Raw genomic sequence first — 24,764 nt, 5'->3', positions numbered from 1 at the left:
ATACAAAAGCTTTACTATTTCAGTTGGCGGGGGAAATTGAACTGTCTTCGTTAAATTAAATTGAGTTGGCAGAGGACTTAAGCATCTCTCAATGAAAGACAAGAGAGAGCAACTCGACGAAATAGTTGTCCATGCCAGTCGTTGATAACAGATTGTCACATCCAACTCTCGCAAAGAAGAAAACGAAAAAGAAATATCGACTCTTATAAAGAATAACGAGAATTGAATCGATAACGTAGGAACAGATTTTTATCAATTTCTAAGAGAATATAAGAAGAGAGTTTGCAAACTTACATTTTTTTATCACTGCGTGGAAATCTGTTGAAGTTTCAAGTGTCAAGAACCATTTGTTACGAAAACACTCACCTGAAACAGAAAAAGACAGTTTTGAATTCAATTATCGGCTGACAGTGTGGAATTTGTTTCACTTAAGTGAAACAGTCAAGTTTCGGTCAGACGAATCGTAATTGTTTTACACAAGGGGAATAGTTTTATATTAGTCAGCCTTTTCCATCTTTTAGAATTAAATAAAGTATATAATAAAAATTAATTTCAAACAATTGTGAAAAATCTAGTCGTACATGGAAAAATTACCTGAGAAAGAAAAAGAAAAAAAGAGAAAAAGAATGAGGAAGAGAAAGAAAAAGAGAAAGAGAGTTTTATGAACCATCAAAGTTATTTCTCGAACGAGAAAATATTTTTCAAGCCCTCTTGAAATCATATATAATAAAGTTTTTTAAAAGATCAGATTTGTTTGACCGCATTCCCCTTTTGATGTGAAGTAATTAATCGAATGCGCTTGGTCAACGAAAATTGTGATTTGATTGGATCAAAAACTTGAGCCTTGCCACTTGAATTGATTTTCATTAAAGCGCACCCGACTATATTTGTTTGATCGATCGGCTGAAAAAACTCACACGAAATATATATATGCACAAACACAAATATATGTGACCCTGAATATTATAATCTGCAACTTAACACTTGGCGAGTGAAAAGCAAAAAGAAAAAAAATGCTAGAATATATTACCAACTATAGAACAAAATTATTTAATTAACTTCTCCCTTTTTTCACTCAAGTTTCATCATTATTATTATTATTCTATCTATTTTTCCCTGCACACTTTACGAAATTACAGAAAATGCAAATCCTTGAAAACGTTCTTTCAAATTCACTTCACGTTTATCTAGTTTTCAAGAACCGTCTCGACGCAGACGTGGCGATAATTGTGACACTTTCTTCCCCTGCTACCTGAATCAACCCTCCATGCAGAGACGAAAGATTCGAGAAAGAGTAGACATACTTAAAATGCACGCAACATCCGTGAATCTCGCTCGTTCGCCATTACTTTCCACCTTCCGGCGATTTAAGGGGAAAGTTTAAAATTTCCACTCTTAGAGAATGACAAAAAGTTTTGGTAAATTCTAGAATTATTGTTATTACTGGGGAACAATTTATAAACAATCTTTATTAAAAGTTTAACTTTAGTGAAAGTAATGTTAACTTAAAGCAAGAAACTGTTACTGCTAGTAAAATTTATCAAGCAACTGTTGTCAATTAGTTACTTACCCAACTAGTTGCTAAATTTTTTTTAACAAGTTTTGCTAAACTGTTGGTAACTGTTACCGAGTAACGATTACTAAATAATTGTTTATTACCAATATTTCCTAAACAACTATTGTTAATAGCTGTCCAGCATCGATTGTTAAGACACTTTGTTACCAAACTTTGTTAAACTGTTGTTTAACAACATAACCTTTGCAACTGATGTCAACAGTTCTCTCAGCAATGGTTGCTTAACAATTGATAAGGTTTGATTAAGAATTAAATTGTGCCAAATTGTGTCGAATGATAACTATCAGCTGTTACCTTGACAAACGCTGATCCTCAAACAAAAAATTTGATCCTCAACAACAGATTTTAATTAAAAAATCTACAAATCTTTTTAAAAAATAAAATCTCCTTTTTTCTCTTTTGAAAAATAGAGATTATAAAGTAGCCAATTGTCTACAAAATACAGCTGAATGATTGCTACAATACAAACGAGTTTGCAAAGCAGGGGTCACACAACGTGTGTAATCACCGAATCGTATAACACAATCAAGTTATTTCTGCTTTATATGTTCCCTGCTCTTTCTCTACATGTACAACGCAAATAAACATTCAAACACTCTCTGGCTCTAATTGAGTATTAATCTACACCAATAAGATTCCCCAAATATTCAAAAGTGTTAAATTTTAACTAACTTTCAATCACAAGTTCTGTCGACAAAAGTATAATAAATTATCGTCATTTTGTTAAGTAGGATTTATTGTACCAATTTATGAACTCAATGATATTCTGATTAATCCAATTTGGGAAAAAAGGTACCTTAATTAATAATTAAGCCTTAATTGCTCCATAATTAGTGCGCGATATAATTACATTCTACTTAACAATATATTTAACTACATTTCATTAATTTATGACACATTAAATTATTTAATTCATTACTTTTATTATTATTAGTTTTTTTCAAACATTTTTACTTATCTCGTTAAATAGGAAATATAGTGAAACCCACAAGAACTGTTAGTAATTTTTAATAATTTTTCACCTAAAACTTTAATAAAATAAATTATTTAATAAATAAAACATGAAGAAAGCACCAACAATTCCACTAATATAGAAATAAATCAGACTTTATGAAGATGGATCCACAGAATCTCTCAATCAGTTCGTGTACACTTGATTAATTCCGTGAAACGGCCGAGTTCTCAACCCAATCTATGACTTGATCCCAAAGGACGCGCGTAATGCATTAATTAAGCGGAATCTCCTGCAAACCGGAAACTACGTTCTCAACAGTACGTTTCTGCCTAATGGATAAATAGGGTTTCCCGTCTGAATGTGAATTCTATTTACCAAAGACATAGTCCATCTTCCATTACTCCTGTTGTTGCAGATCAACAACAAACAATTTCACAATCGACTTCTGACAAATTAATCAGCAAATTACTTTTTACTATAAATTGTTAATTTAATCCAATCAATCTTTCAACAGGTACCACGATATTAATTATAATTACATTTTATGCATTAGCGACACGATTGATTTTTGACATTAGTACCTATATATGGTACAAAAGCTTTGATGTGGAAAAGATTAAATTATGGTTTAGGTTGGACCGTTAACTCAACGAGGTTATTAACCTCGTTGCTCAACCAACTGGTTGATTGCCACTAACGTGAAGTAACGTCTTTTCGCAGAGAAATTTTCCCTAAAAAACTTACGGAAAATGTCAAGGGATTCGAGAGTGCAATATTTTATATCGCTCAAAAAAAATAATATATTACCCTCGAGAAAATTTTCACCAATATCGCTCAATTAAAAAAATTCGTTAACTAATTCGTCTTTCTCAGTTGGCAAAATAATAAGTGAATCATATTTTTCTACGTTTTTACTTTAATCGATATTCTAAATTCAAGAATATAATCATTTTCTTCTATCCTACTAAAAAAACCACCATTCCCCTCGTGAATACATAATGAAGATACGATCACAATTAGAACTGTAAGTTCCTTCCTTTTTCCATTCCAGAAGGAGAAAAAAGACTAAAAAAAGATTTTAAACCGAGAGTTCGAGAAGCTCGAGGGTAAAAAAAAGAGATTCATTGCATTGAACCGTCTGCTTCGTTTTCGAGGGAAAGAGCCGAATCGTATAATGTGGATTTGCGAAAGAACTTTATTTTTTCTAATTGTCATCTTTGAGATAAAATAGATTTAAAAAAAAAATGCAATTCAGTATTTTATACATGATGATGAAGAGATCAGAAAAAAATACGAAAAACAGGAAGAAGAAATTCTCGTTTGCAAATATTTGAATAAGTTAACTACTGTGCCTTGAAAACACCAATTAAATAATCCTAAATGCGCGGAGACAATTTCATTTTGGTCTGTTGACCGAATGAAATTCTCCAAGTGCTTTAAAAAGCATTTGCAATGTAAATTTTAAGAATCAACTATAGTTTTAAATTGTAATTTACATAAATATATATTTAAAATGTAATAAAACTAAAACAAAAATAAAACAAATATAAAATATAAAAAAATATATGAAAATTAAAAAAATTAAAATATTTGACGTGTGGACTTCACTAATAATTGAGACAACAAATAAAACATAACAATCGAATGAAAAGAATAAAAATCGCAATTTGTTGCCAAATGAAAAGAATAAATTTTACCAATGGAAAAGAACAGTTTTTTCCCCTTTTTAGTATTCAGAGCAATATTTTTTTCCTGCTATAGTTTCGTTGGGAATTAAACACTTATATAGTTGAAGGAATTTCTGAGAATTCCCAGGGGTGCGACAAGCAATGTTGAAATTTAGTTTCGTTGAGATAAACTCCCATCTGGCTCGATCCTTTCGTCCCCTCTTTAGCGTTAATTAAGCTTGCCCTATGCAGAAATAAACCCCTACCGTCCTATCTACATAGAAAATTTAACACGATTTCACATTTAGAATCACGCAAAGTCACCACATTTCGAATCACACGATTCCCGTTTACCTTGTTATCATTCGAATCAAATAAACTCCAACTACTTTGTTCACCCATTCGCTCTAAATTATTCAGAAATCATTGTTTTTCTCAGGATTCTATTGATACTTTTTTTTGTCTCAATTTGATATCCTTAGAAAAACTGTGATGGAAAAGTTTACAGAGAAAATTTTTCCGCTTTTTCAATACTATATTGCAGTGTGTGGTGTGAACTCGTAATACGAGGTTTTAGTGGCGAAGTAATAATTTTGCATGCCAGCGGTCAACTTGTAATATTGTATAATACACGCCGAACGACGAATAAGTGCAAAGTTTAATTGCCGACGACCTCGTTCTTTCTCTCTCACACAGAATATAAAGCCTCCAGTCACGACGAGAGTTTGTTCCTCATATCTGTCTGCTTAAAACTGCACGACGATTGCATGCTGATTCAAAGTCCTCCGGGTGAATTTGAATTTGTACAGCATCCGACTTACGGACAGGATCCTATATGACACTAAATATACATCGCAATATGTACCAAACCATATATTTTAATTCTTTCCTGAAATAAAAAGCAACAACTGCTTTGAATTTTCCCACTTGCGATAAAAATAAAAAAAATTTATTGCGAAATAAATTAAGAAAACATTAATTTTTTGTAACAAGTGAAAACTAATGAAACAAAATTTAAAAATCAATAACAAAAGCCAATTCTCAAAACTCAAAATAAATTACCTAAGTCGCAAAAGTCATTTACCTTTTTTCAAAGCACTAAAACGGATATTCACAGCAAAAAAGTTTTAGAAGCTAAAAGGGTACGGTGAAGAAATACTACAAAAATCTCTCATGTCTTTTGCAGCAATAAACTTGAATTAGTCTCGCGCGAGTGTTTGAAAACTATTTTCTTGTAACATCTTTCAAGTTGATTCGTTATCTAAATGCTAATAGGCAAACTTTTAAATTCTATTTACGAAATAAATACAAATTCATCTCCATTCCGAAGAAGCAGATTTGTAAATTTGATGACAAGAGTACAAAAAAGTCCAAAAAATCCCATTAAGAATTCTTTTAATAATTAATAATAATTACAAATTAATTCCAATTTTTCTGATCCATCAAATACCACTTCGTAAAAGACTAAAATATTAAAAGAAATCCGTAGAATAAATACGTTGCAATGATATTCGTCAAAAATTTCATCTCATAAATCACTAGATGACGCCTTTTTGAAAGAAATAGAGTTGCTTATTTACTTTATAAAGTAGGACAGAGTCTTGGGGGTTAAAAAAGAAAAGCTTTTCATACGAGAAGAACACTTAACTTACGCCAAAAAGAAAAAAATCCTACAGCGCTTACCAACTATTCTCACAATATATATACACGCAAAACTTTAAATATTTCATGTAACGAGAGTAAAGAATTTTAATTAACAAATTGAAAATTTCATTAGTCAGAGTAAGGAGCAAATCGACAAAGTTTAATACAAAAAGCCCCCAATTTTCCTTTGCAAATAAAAACTTTAAACAAACTCTTTTTTTATTTCTTAATAAAACATTGAATTTAAACTCTTTTTTTATTATACTGTAAATTTTGGCTAGCTTTTGGTTTTTGTTAAAAAATACAAAATCAGTTAAATTTTATTTCTAAAACCTTTTTTTCGTTGTTTTGTACTAAAATTTAACTAATTTTGTATTAAAAATATAAAATGTACAAAAGTCCTAATAAAATTATTCACAACAAACTGAACTAATTTTTTTTATTTTATTGAAATTTGATTTTTAGATTTTAAAAATTCATGTTCGCTACTTTCAAAAGTGAACAATAAGCAAAAACGATAAATGCGAATTTCAAAAAGGACGCAAATTAAGGCAATTTAACACTCATCCGTAAGAAAGTGTGAGTTTTTTTTTATAAAATAAGCTGACGCGACAGTCGTAAGTACATATAATCCTCGAGCGTGTTGACACATGTAGAAATCTCTTTCATGAAATGAAAAACCAGATTTCTTCTTTTTTTCCCTAGCTTTTCATACTGATGTGCTATCTGGGTTAGCCAGTAACATGGCTTCTCGCAGAGCAAAAAACATTTCTCCTAAACTTTACACTTCGGGTGTAAATAATAAAAAAACATCCTAACATTAATCGAAAATTAAAAAAAAATATATTTCTATTTCTATTGTTCGAAAACTGTTTGATATTCTAATATTCCAGTTACATATATATTTAACTACGTTGAATAAAATTAAAATTTAAAACATTCATAACATTTTAAAATATAAATATCACCTTTCTTCTAGATTACAACTTGGAATCTTTTAAAAATAAGAAAATTTTCTTTATGACTTTAATGAGCTATTCGAGCACGAGTTTATAACTGAATAAAATAAATTTTTGCAGCGCTCCCTAAAAAATAATGGCGAAACAGGGAGGGTTCGCTTATAGGCGTTTTCATCACTGGGCGCGCGATGCGATGTCCTCGGGTTTACGAGTTAACTCGGCAAGATACCTATAAACTGATACGAAGCCAGCGGGTTCCGGTTTGAAGATGAACGAACAAGAAAGAAGGAAAAGTAGGGTCGGTGGCGCATATAAAAGGGGATCATTTCCCAAGAGATTCTATTTCTATCCCTCTCCAATGATTACCTTTCCTTTTCGATCTTATCATTATACAACACAAAACTAAGTCATCTCTTTTCAAAAATGTTAATAACCTCCTTTAACAAAAATTCCTGAAAAACTATTTTCCAAACTTTAACTAATATTTGAAAAATTACCTTAAAAATTACTTATTTAAAAAATAAAAATTGCAAATTTTAAATCATACAAAGAAAAGAGATTTCTTCTTGGAAATTTTGATATTAAGAAGCATTTCTTAATATTGTTTTTCTTGAGAAAACGAAGAAAGATGAAAACACTTTTAAAAAATCGATGATCGACTGTAAAATTTTACGATCAAGATCAGTAAAAAATATATTTATTTTATTATACGATAGAAGACAAAGATATTCTAGCCAATATAACCTCTCGTTAAATCTTACGACCTTGTCGTTTTGATTGGCAACTTAACAACATCTGGTGAGTATAGTTGCACGTGTGAAAATTTCACTTGCTGACTTTCATAATATACATATCTTTTTTTTCTCTCAAACAGAACAAAAGCACAAAAAACCTATAAATTGATTAAATCATTTCATTGGTATTCTACTACTTTCGAACTATTGCCTAGAAATTTTTTATTCAATATCCAAATTATTTTACATCAATAAAAATGAAACACTTTTCAAAAAGTAGAAAAAATGATTCTATTTTCCAAAAAGAAAGATTCTATTTTTAGAATAAAACGATTGTTTTTCCTTCGCATCGTTAAACCATTTTCTTAATAAATTATCCCTGACAATTCAGAGATACGATAGTGAGATTGAAACAATAATTTACAACTAGAATCTAACTTTGTATTTGCATTTTAACGATGTCTTTTTTTGTTTTTTAAAGAGAAAGTGGTAGAATGAATAATTTTTTCCTACAATTTGTTGTACTCTGAAAGAAGTCACACCTGAACAAACTGTAATTTATAACTACCACAATCTAACTACATCAACTATAATTACCATCATCGATTTTCATTTATCAACTCTCAATCATTCTGTAAAATAAACATTTTCTCTAACTATCCACAACTACCGTCTTATTTTGAAAACTGTGGTTACTAAACATTTCTTTCAAATTGAATATAATTTGTGACTTTAAACAATTCGAGAAACTTGAAACAATTAAGAAAACTTAACAAGATGAAAACTTTATAACGAAAGCAATTGTAAATAAATTCAACAGTTATCAAAAGGAAACAAATTGCAGTTGAAAACAATTTTGCAACTGTGGTTTCGAACCATACCATTGAATGTAAACACTAACCAACTATGAAACTATATGTACAAAAATATACCAATAAATGTAACTACTAACAAACATTGTATTCATCGATAAACTTTTTTTAAACTACCAGTAAATGTAACTAACAAAAAAATGTTAGGTTTCGAAAACCTAAAAAAAGGTTTAGAAAACAATGGTACAAGAAATACGTGTTACATTAATTGATAGTTTTATTTTTTGTTCCTTAAATTTACTTGTTAAAAAAAGTTTACTGATGAATACAATATTTGTTAGTAACAATTACTAACGAATAAACTTTTTCCGGGTTTGAAAAAGAAATTGGACGTGGAAATGAAAAAAATTCCCATTTTAAAAATTGTATGTTAAAAAATATCATAATTTATAGTTGAATGACAAAAACCAATTTTGTCAAAAGTTAGACGATAAGGATAGATAATAATTCCTTCTTACGATTAGCCGGCAGAGACATAAAAATAATATTTGCATACATTGGAAGGAAATCCTCTCCTTTCTTCATTTTTTTTTTTTTTTTTTTTTTTGAGAAAATAACATGCTCTCGGTTCCATTTTATTTGCAAGCCAAGCACTAAAGACGTTCTTAGCGCTTATCGACGCACGATGCGGCTCTGTGCACGTGCTGGCAATATTTTCAAAGGGAGGAAAAGGGTGTCTAGCTGAAAGGGAAAGTGGGTGGTGGTTGGAGGGAATGGCGATGCCCCCACACATACTCACAAAGAGAACGAATTTCGCGAAACTCAAGCACACTGTGAGTAGGGTTCTAAGGAGAATCTCGCGAAGGTTCAAGAACTTCCCTTTCTCTCTGTCTCTCTCATACTGTGTTATAAATCAAACACCCTTCCCCAAAATTTCACGATCCCTATTACTTCCTTCACTTCGATTTCCTTTATTTATCGTTTTTTCACCAAAAAATAAGATGAAAAAATTCTCTGACTGCAATGTAAGACATCCGCTACCATGTAATCGATAAGACAATTGGCCTTAGTTGCATGAATTCCCCAAATTCCCGAGATGTCCTGTTTCATTGAGTCTTGCCAAAGTTATGCGAAAGTCAATTAAGCCCACGTGCCTCGCTCTAACCGAAAGATGATCCAGCATTTCGAGCCTAAAATGAATGACTAAGCTATTCTGACACTAGAATATGTGCAATAAATTTTCATCAAGAGATATTTGACGGCTAAATAACTTTTTCGAAAATATAACTCGATTATAACTTCACTACACCAAAATTGTGTTTTGGTTTTAATAAAATATTCGGAAATAATTAAATATTAAATTAATATTTAAATAGTTATTATAATGAAATACAATTGTTGAACACGATCAGTGCGAGTAGAAAAAAATGTTCACTTTTAAGAATTGTCTCGAGATGATAGTAGCTCTTGTCAATAAACTAATTTGCAGGCAGACTGAAAGTGTTTTGTCAACGGAAAATAACATTGTCAACATCAAAGACTTTATGAATATTCCCTTTTATTAATAGTTGCCTCTGCAGAATGAACAATTAAGAAGATTTCACAAAGCGCACAAAAAGGCGGAATACGAACCAACTCCATAGAATGTTTTATTTAAACATAAAAGGGCTAAAAGAATGCGAAACAAGACGAACTTGAAAATAATCCCTTACATCAAAATTTTAAATATTTAAAAACCTAACTTGTCTGAAATAAAACGCAAGGAGCTAAAGAAGAGAAAAATTCACAAGAAAAAAAATTTTCTAACCTTATTACACAAGCTCCGTTGTATGTTCCCAATGAAGCAAATTATATCATGAAAGACTAAAAAAACTCCAATATTCTTACTAAAATGGTGCAGGAAACAAGAGACCAAACTAAAAAGTTTAAAAAATTAATACCTTCAGAAATGACAAACAGATTGTGAACGATTTTGATTAGTATCTTTTTAGAGATTTCGTCTAAACGAAAACTTTTACCCACGTTTACAAATCGAGAAAACACCCACCGAGTAAAATACCATAAAAAAAAGAAAGCACAATATCACAATTTTTGGCAAGTAGGCGAATACGCATTTTGAAATAGATATATTAAGTAAAATGTCGAGCAGCTGCTTATATATATTGTCGGCAAGACGCACATACGATCTGCTAAAATATTTGTTTCCTGGACAAAGTGCGCGAAATACTTCTGGGGAAACATCATTAGGCAATTGGGTCCAAGTCACGGTCTCTGGACACACAAAACAGTTGGTATTTCTACGCAACACACACCCGCTATTGGATTATTAAATTTAATGCCGGCAATTACTCCAAGTCAACATGTGTCAACTCACGAGGAAGCTAATAGTTGATGTACTTTTTCATTCTCTTTTCTTCCCATGATAATAATATGATACTGTACGACATCAAACGATTCCAAAACGCGCAAGATCTAAGGCGCAATTTAAATTTACAAACCTGATTATAAAGGAGTATTTCGAGTTGAATACTGCTGGATTTGAAATTAGAAATTTATTTGCACTTTGAGAGAAGTGGGCACCTATTTAGTTGTTAACACTTACTAATTATCATCGAAATAACGTTCTTCGCTTTAAATTTGGTATTTCAGTTTTAGCAAACGAAAATTCATATTCACTTGTTAAATTCTGAAAATTATAAATCTTAAATTTAATTTCTGTTAGATTTTTTCGTGCACCTATACTACAATACAAAATCTCTTTAAAGCAGTGAAAAATGTCAATAGAAATGTTAATGAAAGATCGCGCCGTTCATCAGAAAGGCAAGATCGATTAGGCTTCCATCAAGGGGCGAGAAAGGTCTACAGGATCGGATAAATTTTTAGAAGGCGATCACTGTACGGAAAGACAATAAATTACAAGGAAAGGGAAAAAATGCAAACACACATGTAAAAAAGTCGAGACGTTGGTTGGGGTGGTGAGAGATACAGACAAGCCAGACGTCACCGTTGTAGGGTGGTTGGTGAAAAATCAATAGCCCGGTATGTGTGTTAGTATTTTATTTCACGCCACCATCTGTTTCATACTGAACTATCAAAGTAACTTTACATCAAGTGGGAGGGGGGTGGGGGACATTTCCACGTGAATGATTTTAAGAAGAAGAAAAATCCAGGTTACATCGACCCCAATCAAATAATCACCTAATTGAAAAATTTTTCAATTTAAGGTTTTTTAACAATTAAGAAGCTTGATTTGTTTCTGTAAAATAGAACCAACATTTTCAATTTCTTGGTAGAACAGAAAAATATTCAACCAAGAAGATTATAGTCAATTTAATCGATGCAACTAATGAGGAAAGTTTTGACTCCTTTATCGACTTTGTGTGCTGGGGTTTGTGAGAGTAGATCAGAAACGTATTGTCTGTTACTATACAAGGTTCGTGTCAGGTAGATCTCTGAAACATGAGGGAGGACGAGACAAGATACTGAACGAGGACAATGCTCTCTTACATTAGGGCCCCTCCTCACGTTCCCCCTTCAAACAGAGTCACCGACGTTCAACCCTCGACAATGACGACAAAGCCGAAAAAGTAAAAAAAATTCAACTCCCATGGCGCCAAGAACGCTACTGACATTTTGGTCACGTGGCATTTTACTGAAATCGGTTTCATATCAGTCAATTCGCTTACAAATTTCTATACTATACTGCGGGGCAACACTGATGACATCACTGATAATAGGAGAAAAAACAAATCTTTCAACTCTCAATACTCAAAATGCTCTCTAAATCTAAATTTGTAGAATTTGTAGAATTTTAATAGCAAATAAACAACAACTTTTATCTAAGACAACCAAAAACTTTTCTAATACAGTAAATTTTTTAGCTATTCAAGGTGAAACTTTTTTTTAAGATTTGTATATTGAAAAATAGATAAAAGTGAAAACAAAAACCGTTTTAAAACGGTCATAAAAAGTACAGCAGAAACAAAAGAAGGACAGCAATAAATATAAATGGAAAATTAAAGTCGAAGCGAAAAAAACAACTTTTTGTACGAAAGGTCATTTAGATTTTATTTCTTTAAATTGGTTTAAATAAAAATTACTTATAGAATATAAAAAGAAATTAAAATTTTGATGAGAAATATAATTGAAACGAACTCATGGCGTATATGGAAAATTTGAATGTTTTTTGCGAACAATAAATAATTACAAATGGAGGGGCAAAAATGTGCATCATATAACACCAAAATGGACACAAGAATTAACTATTTATACTAATTCCCCTGTTGAATTCAATGTGGAAACAACAATTTTCTCTTTAATTACGAATATAAATTGCTAATGATATTCCTCTCTTCTCTTTTTCATCCTATTTTACATAATATAAACTCGAGACGATTAAATTGCCTAAGAAGATAGAAAATGAAGAAAACGCAAATCTAGTTGAAAATGTCAACTGCATGAGTACTTAACGAAGCTCTCTTATAAAAAAAGAAGAAAAAATAAATATATTCCTTTCGCATAAAATTCTTTTGCTTTGCACTTTCTCTCATCTCTTTCGCATGAAATGACACAAAATTTTTAATTCAACAATGACAATATTTACTTAAATTTTTGAAAAAATTCCCATTTTTTGACCTACATAACAATTCTCAATAGTAACATTATTAATCTCTTATATTTGCAGAATAGAAATTTTAAACATAAAAAGAGGTTAGGAAAATTTTTATGATTCGAAAAGAAATGAAGACCAACAATACAGTTAAGGGCTGTCGACCTACCGAAACAGAAAGTTTATTTTCTTTTAGCAAAAACAAAACGAATGCAACGGTGAAACTTTTTTTCGACAATAAACATGGCCCCCACGGATAAGAGGGAATACACGCTATGCCGATCGATTTTCTTTTATCAGGTATAAAATTGAGTTCTCCTAAGGCATATAGCAGTATGTATGATAAAAAATTCATTAATTTTAAATCAAGGCCACGGAAAGTGGACGTGAGAAAAAAAGAAACTTTTAGGAAGCAAAACAAACACTTTAAAATACTATTATAATAATTAATCAGAAACTTTTATGTTATCAGAATTTAAATTAAACGATTGATTAATTTTGAAAAAAATTTCATGATTAAATTAAATATTTATAATATATAATGAACGTTTTAAAATTAGAAAAATTTAAACTTTAAAACATATAATTTATATTACGTTCTCATTCATAAAACGCAACACAATCGATTTAAAATGTTATTCCACGCAAAGAATATTCAGAGCAATGTTATTGACTCAAGGTTTTTTTTCTAACTCTACCATTTTCTATTGCAAATAAGTTAAAAAAATAAAAAATTTTACAAGAAACAGTACAATTATAATAACACTTTTCAGACATTTGATTCGTTTAAATAGTAAATTTTTATCGAATTTCAGTAAAAGGAAAATTATTCTTGTAAAATTATAATAAATTCTTGTAGAATTTTTTGTATTCTATTTTCTCAATAATTATATTTTAAAATTAATTTTTTTTTTATTTTTTGAATTGACAATTATTTTGAATTTTTTAATTTAAAATTCAGTAAAGCAAAATTAAGTGGGGTTCTTAATTAATATCTGGTTTGTTATTTTTAACCAAACGTATACTTAATTTAAGATAACTTTTTTTATAGAAATTTTTCAAATCTTAACAAAGTTGCTATTAACTAGTGTGTCATATCAGTCTTTTTTAAGGATATCAAATTGAGACAAGAAACGAATCAAAAGTGTTGCGAAGCAAAATTTTTGAACGTTTTTTGGCTCAATTTGATATCTTTAAAAAAACTGTGATTCAAATATAATAAATATTTCTTATTCATTGTTAAATTTTATATATTTTTTATATAATATAATTATTACTATAAACTTATATTTTATTAAATATTTTAACAAAAATTTGATCAAGATTTTTCAAATTTAAATAACCTTTCAAGAACAATTTTCCAAGGATATCAAATTAAGACATAAAAAGTTATCTAAACGTTGCATCGCAACAATTTTGACATGTTTTTTGTTTCAATTTGATATCTTCAGGATAACTGTCGATTTAATTATTTTTTGAAGTAGAGGTAGAAAAATCTGTCAGTTATTAAAATAAGATGCGTCAATCTCTTATTTTAAGGAACTTTAACTAGTCTTAAGTTATTTTGATATTGAAATAAGAAAATTGCATTTCATTTTATTAACTCACAATTTTCTCTAACAAATCAAATTTTCCCAGGGAAAAAAGTAAAAGTTCTTTCTTTACGGGACAAGAAAAAATCCCCTTAAAGTATAAGAAGATTGTACAATTGTAATCAGTAGAAATTAAAAGATCATACCTAACAGATCAGTATTCCTAAGACTTTAAACAATTTTTCTCAGCAGCAAGTAGAAAATGCCGTCAGTAGTAAAGCTTCCCATGCGTCAGACAAGTCGGGACGGACACCTCGAACTCTCTATCTGTCATTCACTAAACACGTGCTCGGCAATCACTGACAGTTGTAAAATCTCATCACCAAATATACACACAACTCAACCAAAATACTATCACAGATATCAATATCTACCTTATTTTCCTTTCTCTCCTCATTCCTTCAAAAACACGTAAAAATTCACCTCCCCGCACTTGTGATGATACCAAAATATCGACTATATTATAAAAAGCAGAGACGGTTTGATTATTTACACGCTTCACGGTACAAGGGGTAAGAAGTCAAAAAAAGGAGGAAAAATACACAAAAGTAAAGATGAGAAGAGTTTTGCGAAACGGTCGACGACCTTGTTTCATGCGAAGCACCGCTTCCGCCACTCACTCCCGGGTGGGAGTGTCGAAAAGGGTAAAAAAAGTCAAGTGTCAAACCGCCACCTCAAAAATCTATCTTCCCTTAATATTTATCAGATTCTCTCTATTCGGGTAGAGATAAAAAGGAAAAAACGTTTCTCTCTTTCTCTTTTATCTTGGGGGAGAAAAGAATTGACGAGGATGCGGCGCGTATGAAAGATCGCGCGCGACTGACCGTTTCGGAGTGCAAACGCTATCAATAGCGCATGCGTTGCCCGGCGTTTCCCCTCCCGCCCCTCACAACGTCTAAAAAGCACTCGCGCTTCCTCTGTGCAAGAACCACCCTCGCCCTCTAAGCCCTAACCACCCTCTATATGGCTACCTACACAACGTACTACCGCTCCTCGATCCGCGACCGCGAATGCACACACCGACTACGCTAACTTTACTTTCAATGATTCTGACTTATCCCTATATATGTCTGGGTTTTAACCCCCTTGTCATTCTCCATCACACTCTCTTCGAGACAACCACGCAGCCGCACTTAATTAATTATGTATTTTGCGAATCCGACCCTTCTCTGCCTCTCCACCCCCTTTACAAGGGTTTATATACTCGATTAGTTCATATTCTCTCGCAAATCTGAATGATACCCGCAAAAATAGTTTAAGCTACAATTGCAGGGCTCGAACCAGTATATAGTGAAAGTATTTCAAAATACGGATTTACGGACCAAAAATTGAAAAATTACGAACCAAATACTGACTAAAATTTAACCTGTCCGAGTTAAATAAGAGAAACTATTACTTAAAACTATAAATTAAATTTTTCATAATTCAAATTACGAACTTTTTTTCAAAAAAACTGATTTTTATACGGGCTTTAAACAAATTTACGGACCTTTTCAATATTTACGGACCTAATTCAAACCCTGTAATTGTATATGCAAATTTTCCATTCAGATCTATCGAAAAATAAATAAAGACAATTTTATTTCATAACTTTTAAATGTACAAAACGAGGGAAATGACAAGATGACAATGTCTTTCCAAAGAAGAAAAAGCGAGTCAATACGAAAAAAGTGGGAGAAAAAAATCTAACGACGATGAATATCTATAGTATATGTAAAAAAAGAACTTAAAACGAGTTATAAAGACCTGAGACATGAAATAGTTATTTTCGTAACAAGGGCGCAAAATAGGTGATTGCGACGATGGCGAAATGAAGGGACCGAGGGGACACAATTTCGCGCCCGAGGCGAAGCCGAGGGAGCGAAAGTGTCCCCGAGGTCCCGAAATTTCGCCAAAGTCGTAATCACCTTTGCGCCCATGATGCGAACATAATTTTTTGTCCTAACTGCATGGAAAGTATGGCATTGAGGGCACGCACGATTAAACTCTCATAGTAGTTAAAAATTAAGCTTTATATAAACATTATATTGAATGAAGTCTCTAATGATAGAAGTTTTAAAATAGAAATAAAAAACAATGTATTCTGGAAACATAGTATTTATTTAGAACGTAGTAATTAATAATTAAACAAAACTGAAACAGGAACTTTTAAAATTGACAATTTTGATAAACGAAATGGGAACAAAACCAAATATCTCATTATTTTTTTTAGAGAAAATAAAAAAAAATTGCAAATTTTTATAGACAAAATAAAACAAGTTGAAAATGTTTGCAGTTTTATAGTCAACATAAAAAGAAAGTCGAAAATGTCGCATTTTAATGAAGAAAATCAAATAATTAACAAGCGGGCGCAAAATACTTTTCAGCCCGCTTCTCCCACTCCCGGGCGTAATGTGTTACTTTGCGCCCGCCTTAAGTGCCCGAAATGACATACTTTCCGTGCAGGTAGGACAAAAAAGATATTTTTAAATGAAAAAACTTTTTTTATCCTCAAAGCTTCTTTTCAATAACTATTTTTTTCCTTTTCTACCTACTTTTGTTGCTTTTTACTATTAAACCACATTTTCATAAAAGTAATTAGAATTTCTCCGCGAATCACAAATTCTAACTATAAAAAATTTACATTTTTTTGTTAAATTATAAAAATTCGAAGAATTTCGAAAATTTTATTTAAACATATTTGCTATGTAACATTATTAATCGATCGCGGTTTAACAGTTTATTTCCAATTTAAAATTTCTAAAAATTTGTTTATACAAACCATAAGCAAAATTCTTTAAATTCACGATATTTTAAAACTTTAAAAATTTTAAAAAATTAATAAAGTATAAATGTTTTTATTTTTCAATTATAAAAAATAAAAACATTTACTTTATTAATTTGAAAGAAAAGAGGAAAATAATTTATTAAAACAATGCTTTTATAATAAATGAAAAACAGAAAATAAAGCGATTTATAAATAGAATGGAGACTGCAAAGTTTAGTAAACTAATCGTGTTAATGAAATGATTAGTAATAAAAGGTGTCATATCTCATAATGCACTCTTTTGAAATTATTTCAATAACAATTATTACAATAGTTTTTGTTTCAATAACAATGTCACGTGCACTGATACTCGAATTGTTTCAAAGTCACGTATACATGAATTTCAAGAGCATAAACATGTTATCATTAAATTTAAAAATAAAATAAAGAGGAGAAAATTATCATAAACGAACATAACTTATTGATTTTTAACTACTATCGCACTAAAAAGTAAATAGCTATTTAAAAATTAATTATTTTTTTATGTACTTTCTTTTGTAATTATTATTTATTGATATATATTTTTTCTATTTGCGCTTAATTTTGCTGAATTACTTCCAAAACGGTTTTTTTCGAATTTTTCTTAAATAAACGATTTTCTTTCTAATAAACATATTTTTGAAAATTGAAAATAAGTAGTAGGTACTATCAAGTCTAAACAAGTGTGTAAAACATTTCTGTTTGAATTTTGAAAATTTGACCACTTAGATTCGGCTTATCCAATTGGAGGGAGTGTACCCTAATCCATTTAACGAGATTTGTAAACAATCGTTGGAAACATTTAAATCGCTTTAAATATAGTCATCTCCTCACGCGAAGGGTTAATCCTATTCTTCTCAATCTTTGCAACGAAGGAGAAATCACAGCGTTGAAACGTTAATTAAAGTTAATTAAGCGCCAGCAACGATACGTCATTGAATTTCAAGAACGCTCTCAGTCTTCATGAATTCGCGTCAATAATCAAACAATGTTTGTTTGAATGTCAAAAAATTCATTTTTCTCCTTAAGAATACTAATTAATTATAAAAAGAATACGAAAAAAGTCAAATTAACATTCAATTGAATGTTAATTTGATTTTTTTCGTTTCTTTTTCGTTAACGAAAACAAAAGTGAAAAAAATTGAAGAAACAAACAAAAAGAGGTAAAAGAATAAAATTATTATTTTAATCATCATAATGTAATAGTTTTTTTTTATTATTTACCAAAAAGTAAAACAAAAATGAAAAAAATGAAAAGAAGAAAAATTGAAGAGGTATGTAAGTAAGGTAAAATATATAAAAGCGGCCTGAGACGTTTTTTCTTTGTTTCATCAAAAATTTGCCTTGTAGCACACTGAAATAACTCAAGTTTGATATAGCATTATTTTTTTTCGAGAAAAAGGCGCAAGCAGAAGCTAGAAAACGGAAAAGAAAGAAAAAAATTAAAGGCACGTAGCTTTATTTTCCTAAAATAACCCCTTTGAAACAAGTTGAGGCTACTCTTGTGGAAGGAAAGGTTGCGACTTAAATTCGCAGAGCACTGCTTACAGGGGCATGAACTCGAGTACAATTACTTGTAATTGGGTTACGTCTTAAAAAATTGTGCGCTCATCACAAAACATAAGTAAAACACAAAAGTGTGAATGCATTCCCTTCTACTAACGAAAGAAATGACAAAAAACCAGAAAGAAAATATAGTTTATAATAATCCTATAATTATAATTTTATTTTATAATTATTGAGAAAAAAATTACCGTAGAAAAAAGAGGACAGTTTTTTTCTGTCACTAATTACAATCAATAGTTGTAATAATTAATCTCAATCGTGACTAGTTACAATTAATAGTAATTTCAATCAATGGTCTTTGATTCGTTTGAAGTTTAATTAGTTAGAGTTCGCGTGAACTTTAAAACAAGTCATTTGCCTAGTCTACATGCGGGAAATTCCCAAAAGAAAAAGAGAATTCTCTTTCTTCTTTTTCATTTGGAAAAACGTGACAGAAAAATTTTCCAGTTAAACATTCCATTGATCACTAAATAGTGAATACAAGAAACGTGTGATCAGGAAATTCCTTTGCATTTCCCACGCGTCCATTAAAAATAGTTCTTCACTTGCGTCACTATACAGAATTATCACAAAAACTTCTGCATTTTCGCGAAGATAAAAATATTTCGATGGTTATAAAAGATAAAAACCTAAAGTTTGCCACTATGAACTGGAAAAATGAGGAAAAAAATCCAGAATACTCATTTTTTTTAAATGCTTACAAATTTCAAAAATAAAATCTAACACTTAAAAACATCTAAATTCAACTCCTAGCAAAAAAAAGTCTAGAACAATTATTCTTTAAATAAAGTTCACACTTCCTTCGAATTCAAATGAGGACAACCTCAAGTCTCTCATTAAATTTTTACAAATCACGTGATTTCCAAGACAGACTGACATTTGCTTTTAAGAAGAAAAAAGAGAAACATCTCCGTCAGTGATAATCGATATAAACTGCTTGACAACTGTAGTTGCACTCCGTTTATTAATAAATACAATTATTTTGTATAAAATAATTTTTCCATCTCGTATATAAAACTCAGAACTCTAAAATAACAAAATTGACGACCCTCTAAAAAATAGTAGGGCAAAACAAGGTTCAGTTAGCTTTAAGAATCGATCTTCTCTTTTAGACCCTCAACTTGTACGTTCATGTCTAAGCGGAGTGACGTCAAGGCAGCGGGGCGTCATGTCGCCTGTATCGAGAGCAAAACAACGAAGGGAGAGAGTGAGAGAGAAAAGTGTGTAAGCTTAGAGGTGTTGTAGAAGCAGAAAAAATAACAGGAAGAGAGAGAAGAGATTACGCGGACAATAGACGTCAAGAAGCCCAGGCGTTTGTTTCACATGAGCTGATGAACAAAAGCCTCCATGCGACATTATATAAACATTCTAATTTCTCAACGGCAATAGTTTTTACTACTTTTTCAATGAAAAACTCTATTACTAAACGAATGATAAAAGTAGCCATTTTGTATTAATTCTCCCAAGAACAATAGAAAACATTTTTTTTTTTTCAATACTCATTGTCAATAATAGAGTGTAACAAGAATTTTTGAAAATCACCAAAAATAAATAATAAATAAATTGCAAAAAAAAATTTGCAATTCTTTCTTTCGAAGATTTTAAAATGAAACCTTTCCAAATATTCAATTATTGTTAAAAATCCACGCTATAATTGCTTTAAATATTCAATTATAATCTAAAATTTTTAGTTAAATTCATTTTCAAATCAACTCTAATTAGAAAACTCTACTAGAATTCAATTAGGTATTTAAATAAAAAAATAAATAATTTATTGAGTAATTTGAATTCTAATAAAAAGTGTATCAACAAATTTTAAAACATTTTAATTCTTTTGACGAATTTTAATAAAATTTTCAAGAATAATGACATTTTTGAGGAATTTGATTAAATTTGTATTAAAAATAATTGAAATTCTGCAATAAGTTTTATTAATTTATGAAAATAATTGAATTCTTAAGAATTTTAGTACGAAATAATTGAAAATTACGAAAATAATCGAATTTCTGTAAAAATTTTATTATTTAAGAAAATAATTTAATTATTGTGAAGAAATTTATAAAAAATTTGTAAATAATTGAATTCCTGTGAAATTTTTATTATTTTATGAAAGTAATTAAATGTTTGCGTAGAATTTTATCAAATTTTTTAAAAATAATAATTGAATTCTTTTAGGAAATTTTATTAAAATAATAAATATTAAAAATCATTTAATTGAGGAAAATTTTTTAAAGTAATTGCAATTTTGTCAAGAATTGTATTAAATTTTTTTAAAATAATTGAATTTTAGAGGATAATTTAATTATTTCTAAAAATAATTGAAATTTTGACGAGAATTTAAAAAAAAATTTGAACATATGTAATTGAATTTCTGCGAAGAATTTTATTACTTTTGAAAATAATTAAATTTCTACAATTATTTGTAATTTCTCTAAAATTCTCCAAATTATGTCGTACAATTTACGAACTTTTCGTCTTTTCTCAATCAAATTACGGACTTGAAGCAAATTTACGGACCTTGTTCGAGCCCTGTAAAAGCGACAAAAATTTAAATCACCGGTTTCATGATTATCGAAATGCTTCAAATTATTCCCAGCAATTGAGATGCAAATTAAAAGTATTTTCAAATACCTCTTTTTACAAGCAATTTATTTTGAATTTGATGAGATCTAAATTTTTTGAGCTAATGGCTCAAGAATTGTATTTTTTTTATTTTCTCGTTTGGAAATAATAGAAGTTAAGGGCATTTGAACCATTATGACTTCACAGTTTGTGCAAAGCATGTGATTTAAAACTTTGACGTCATAATCGTTCAAATGCCCTTAACGAATTGTTTAAAAAATAAATAACTATGTAATAAGATTTAGATAGTAAGAAATAAGCAAACTTATGATTATTGTCACAATTTTGATTAGGAAACAATTATACAAAGGTTGTTTGAGAGAAGGGAATGTCTGTCAAATTAAGTGATTAATCCCACGTCAAACTGTCAGTGAGAAACAGTGACAGGAATAACAACATGGAGAGTGGAGAGAGACTAAACTCCTATAATGAATTAAATATTCAAGTTCACCGTGCATTATGGCACTTGGGAATATTTAATAACCCTTGAGATTCAACGATCCATTTTAACACACACAGACAATTCAAGCATCTATATAATCTAGATTCTAGAATTTCTAGATTAAATCCAAAGGGGGGTTTCACGAAACCATCCATCGTGTTGAAAATATATAGGACAATCAAGATATCCTATGCACTTTCGATTAGGCAAGACCCATTAACGCCGAGGAGTTGTAAGTGAAATGAAAAAGGAAATATTCTTCAGCATAGTAAGCATTTAGAAAATTACTTTTCTAAAAAAAGAAACAAAATATTTTCTTCCTATTTAAATTTCTTTCAAAAGAAACATATTGTTAATTTTAAAAGAAAAATTACAACTTCAAAGTTTTATGTTTTTTCATGAAAATAGATGAAAATTATTACAAAGAAAAATTGCTTTCGATTTTGTAAAAAGTTCTCTCGATTTTATTAAGGATCTAATTTGTACCCAGTGTATGTATTCGGTCTGCGTTCTAGCGGTAAACCCCGGCGGATCATAAATAACACGAAGATTGCTGAAAAATCTATACATTTTTAATAAGTTAAAGCCAACTTCGCGAAATAAAAGTTCAATTGACAATTAAACAAAACTAATTTTTCCATAATACAAAACAGTTTTTAAGAAACATTAATATCAATTTGAAAATTCTATTTCATCAATCAATCTATTTTTACCATGAGCATGACTATATTCTGTATTAATTGCCACTTTTTACAAAACAATTTTCCGCAATTCTAAAGAAAAAACATCAATTTTCTCCCCTTGTGTGTGAAACAATGACACTATTACATAACAATTGTCTAAATTTCACTGGAAAACAATGAAACAAAAGTAAAAATAGAACGGAACTGACCTCACAAAATTGGGAAGTGTCAAAATTTCAATAGCCTGAAGGCATGTCGATAACGTGCTGGAAACTACGTCAATAAACCAAGATTGTCTATATACATTGTATCGAGAACTCACTCCATACACCAATAAATGATCGATCGGAAGAAAATTCATTCTAGAGATTCAAGTTACACTCGATACCGACATTCAAAAATACCATCTCTTCAAGTTTATGTCTAACAACCATTGTACAAGGGAATTATCACTGTTTCAAACTATCATTACTTGGAACTATTATTTTCAACTATTATTTCGAACTATTATTTTGAAACATTATTTTCAACTATTATTTTCAACTTTTATTTTCAACTATTATTTTGAACTACTATTTTGAACTACTGTTACTCAAAAACAGTATAAATTTAAACTCCCAATTGTAGAAAATAGTATAACTGTATAAAATACCAATTGTAGAAATTCTTTTTAGCTTTTAACTAACATTGAAAGAAATTTATTTTCTTATTAGTATTTCTTTTTCCTCGTTTCCACAAATAGACAATTTTTATTCATGAAACATGAAATACGTACACATAGTCTAGAGACAAGTTTCAAGTGTGCAAAGAAGTATCTAAAATCGATATTGTTAGAACCTCAAGATTCAACGGGCCTGAAAGCATAAAGCCGTTCTATCTCTCGGATCCCGTACAAATTTCGAGCTTCGACGAGGGTATGATAGGATAGATAAAAATCCTCTTGAGAAATGCTTAAAACGTAGAAACGAAAATTCTCAAATAGACGCATCACAAAATCGCAGCTCTCTCAAGTTTATCACAAGATACATTTTATTAACCAACCTTTTCAAGTTGTATATACACAAAAATACCATTTGCGATAAAAGGAATAATCTGTTAATCTATAGTCTAAACAATTAGCAAATGATTGCTACTTCAATTAAATTTTATTCGCAACAATAAAAACTAAATTTTTACGTCAAAAATTGAAATCAAATTTTTCCAACTATTCAAAAATATCACTAACTATGTTACTCCCATTAAATTTTCTTTAAAGTCAGAAAAACTGTTATTCCCTGGTAATGTGAGCAAATAACGACAAGTAGTGAAATGAAATCACAAGAAATATGATTCGTTTACGTTCAATAATCCGTGAGTCGTGACTTGAACTATTGCACACAATACACCTAGAGAAATGATTTATTTGAATTAAATAAAATTTATTTCAAACAAATAAAAAAGGATATTTGTCACAGAACCAACTAAACTTTTATTTAGCTCAAATAATATTTTTTATTTGAATTAATATATTTCGTTTAAATATCCATTTTTATTTAAATGAAAAAAATTTTATATTTTCTTTAAATATATTTTATATTTAGAACAAATAAAAAACACTTTTCATTTTAATAAATCCTGTAAGCATTCTAAAATATTAAAATTCACTTATAACCTTCAAATAAATTTAACAATCACAATCACTAATGGAACTTTTAATATTCATTAAAATAAATGTTTATTTTTATAAGAATATTTGTTAAATAAAGTCAGGTTTTTTTATTGTTAGTCATTTTACTTTACTTTTTCACTTCATATGTAAAAGTCCACTGTCACATTTTTCTCACAAAATCTCAAATAAGACACTAAAATGTAAATGAAATCACATACAAATCTGTTACTTTGTACTAATTAAAATTTTCACTTAAAAAGAAAAATTCTGTACTTAAATCAATTAAATTTGTTAACTATTCATGATGAATAAACCTCTTATAATTGTACGCGTTAAACTGTTAAAAGCAAAACATCTTATTGTTTTACTATAGCAATGCAATATGCGCAGGCGTCTACTTATAAGTCAAACAAACATTTATTTGAATCAAATATATTTTTTATTTGCTACAAATATACTATTTCATAAAT

The 24,764-nt window shown here is 29.7% G+C and overlaps 1 protein-coding gene across 1 annotated transcript in view; it reads right to left on the bottom strand.

Annotated features, from left to right (window-relative positions):
* The window catches only part of LOC122499337, an 86,773-nt gene extending 63,766 nt beyond the window's left edge, over positions 1-23,007 (bottom strand). The window contains exons 1-3 of the mRNA XM_043607621.1: positions 22,856-23,007; positions 14,695-14,717; positions 295-366 (exon numbers count right to left, since the gene is read on the bottom strand). Of these exons, the coding sequence (XP_043463556.1) occupies positions 295-366; positions 14,695-14,717; positions 22,856-23,007 (247 nt within the window). The remainder of the gene's footprint in view (positions 1-294; positions 367-14,694; positions 14,718-22,855) is intronic.
* Between the last annotated feature and the right edge of the window lie 1,757 nt (positions 23,008-24,764).

Source organism: Leptopilina heterotoma, unplaced genomic scaffold (genome assembly GCF_015476425.1).
Source record: "Leptopilina heterotoma isolate Lh14 unplaced genomic scaffold, ASM1547642v1 Lhet_167, whole genome shotgun sequence".
Taxonomy (NCBI): Eukaryota; Metazoa; Arthropoda; class Insecta; order Hymenoptera; family Figitidae; genus Leptopilina; species Leptopilina heterotoma.
This window is presented reverse-complemented; position numbering and strand designations above follow the sequence as displayed.